Here is a 1,552-nt window from a genome sequence, read left to right as displayed (position 1 = left end):
TCATGACACATTGTTAGATACAAACGCGACAGTAACATACATACATTGTACGTATTTAAAGTTTTTTTTAATTCGACCGTTTGTTTCGTTTATAATTTCGAAAAATGTCAGGTCGAAAAAAGAATAAAAATAAAATGACAGGGAAAAGATATCGTCATGTATTAAGAAAGGAAGAAAGGTATCGTCAAGAGAGAGATATATCTGACAAGGAACAATCAGGTTAGAAACAATTACTTTTACTTTTTATGATTTTGAAATTTTTTTATTCTCATCGTCTGTATAGAATCTGATGAAGAATGCCCAATACCTTTTCCCGTTGCCATGTGGGATTTAGAACAATGTGATCCCAAGAAATGTACAGGTAGAAAATTATCTAGGCATGGGTTAATAAAAACATTGAGGTTAAGTACCCGTTTTCCTGGATTAGTACTTTCTCCCTCAGGTAAAAGTGTAAGTTTTCAACAAGATATTGTTTTTACGATTTATGTAGTTATTATATAATATATTTATGATAATCGTTAAATTATAGTGTGTCAATCCGATGGATCGTAATATTATACAAGATTTTGGTTGTGCCGTTGTGGATTGTAGTTGGGCTCGAATTGATAGCACACCAATTGGACAAATAAAGACACCTAATCCACGTTTGTTACCATTCCTCGTTGCAGCAAATCCAATAAATTATGGAAAGCCTTGTAAATTAAGCTGTGTAGAAGCAATAGCTGCAACATTGATTATAACAGGATTTCCAGATGAAGCTAATTTTTATTTAGGAAAGTTTTCATGGGGACATTCTTTTCTCGAATTGAACAAAGAATTATTAGGAAGATATGCTACTTGTACAAATGCAGAAGAAATTATAACTGTCCAGGAAGATTATCTTAAAAATGCAATACAAGAAAAATTAGATAGACAAGGTAAAATCTTTTGCTATTTTCTTCTAAATCCCTTATAGGTGAAAACATGTCTCAATATTATTTTTCTATTTTCTACACAGCACTGCCTGATTTTCCACCTAGTGATATAGAATCAGAAGAGGAAGAGAAGGAACAAGAAATCGATGATAGCTAGGCTCGATTTCATAGGTTGAATTCTTATATTAAAATAATAATAAGATTACAATGTTACCAAAATGAACAGAAAACTAGAAAATATTGAGACGTGAATACAATTTAAGTATCGACATTTTTATTTAGAACAAAATAGACACGATTGATGTAGTTTATGATAATTAGCTAACACTATTTTAAATATTTCTAAAGAATTATTTTAATTTCGTTACATATGCAATTTCTTATAAAGTTTTTAATTTTTTAAACCAGCTCATGTTTAACCAACATTACTCGTAAATTTTTCTAGCGTATAAATTGGTGATTTGTAAAATTTGGAGATTTTTAATAAATTTTTCAATTTTTGGAAATATCTCCATCTTAAAATTAGAAATCGGATCAAATCGAAATTGTAGATCTTCGTTGCAAGTAACTTCATCTTTTTTTTTCTTTATAAATTTCAAATTCGTCCATCTTTTTAGAGCGTATACAGCATACATATC

At 29.6% G+C, this 1,552-nt stretch overlaps 1 protein-coding gene across 3 annotated transcripts in view; it reads left to right on the top strand.

Moving 5' to 3' along the window:
* The window catches only part of LOC118442238 (18S rRNA aminocarboxypropyltransferase-like), a 2,096-nt gene continuing 544 nt past the window's right edge, over positions 1-1,552 (top strand). The window contains exons 1-4 of one of the 3 annotated variants that reach the window (XM_085661860.1): positions 1-219; positions 284-450; positions 530-917; positions 998-1,085. In XM_085661860.1, the coding sequence (XP_085517986.1) occupies positions 105-219; positions 284-450; positions 530-917; positions 998-1,071 (744 nt within the window). In that variant the 5' untranslated portion in view covers positions 1-104 and the 3' untranslated portion in view covers positions 1,072-1,085. Of the gene's footprint in view, positions 220-283; positions 451-529; positions 918-997 lie in introns of all 3 variants that reach the window. The other 2 variants (XM_035867594.2, XM_085661861.1) reach the window with 2 other exon arrangements.

The sequence above is a fragment of the Vespa mandarinia genome, chromosome 16 (assembly GCF_050613455.1).
Source record: "Vespa mandarinia isolate Hongniang chromosome 16, ASM5061345v1, whole genome shotgun sequence".
Classification (NCBI taxonomy): Eukaryota; Metazoa; Arthropoda; class Insecta; order Hymenoptera; family Vespidae; genus Vespa; species Vespa mandarinia.
Note: the sequence above shows the minus strand (reverse complement) of the source record. Positions and strands in the feature narration are given on the sequence as shown.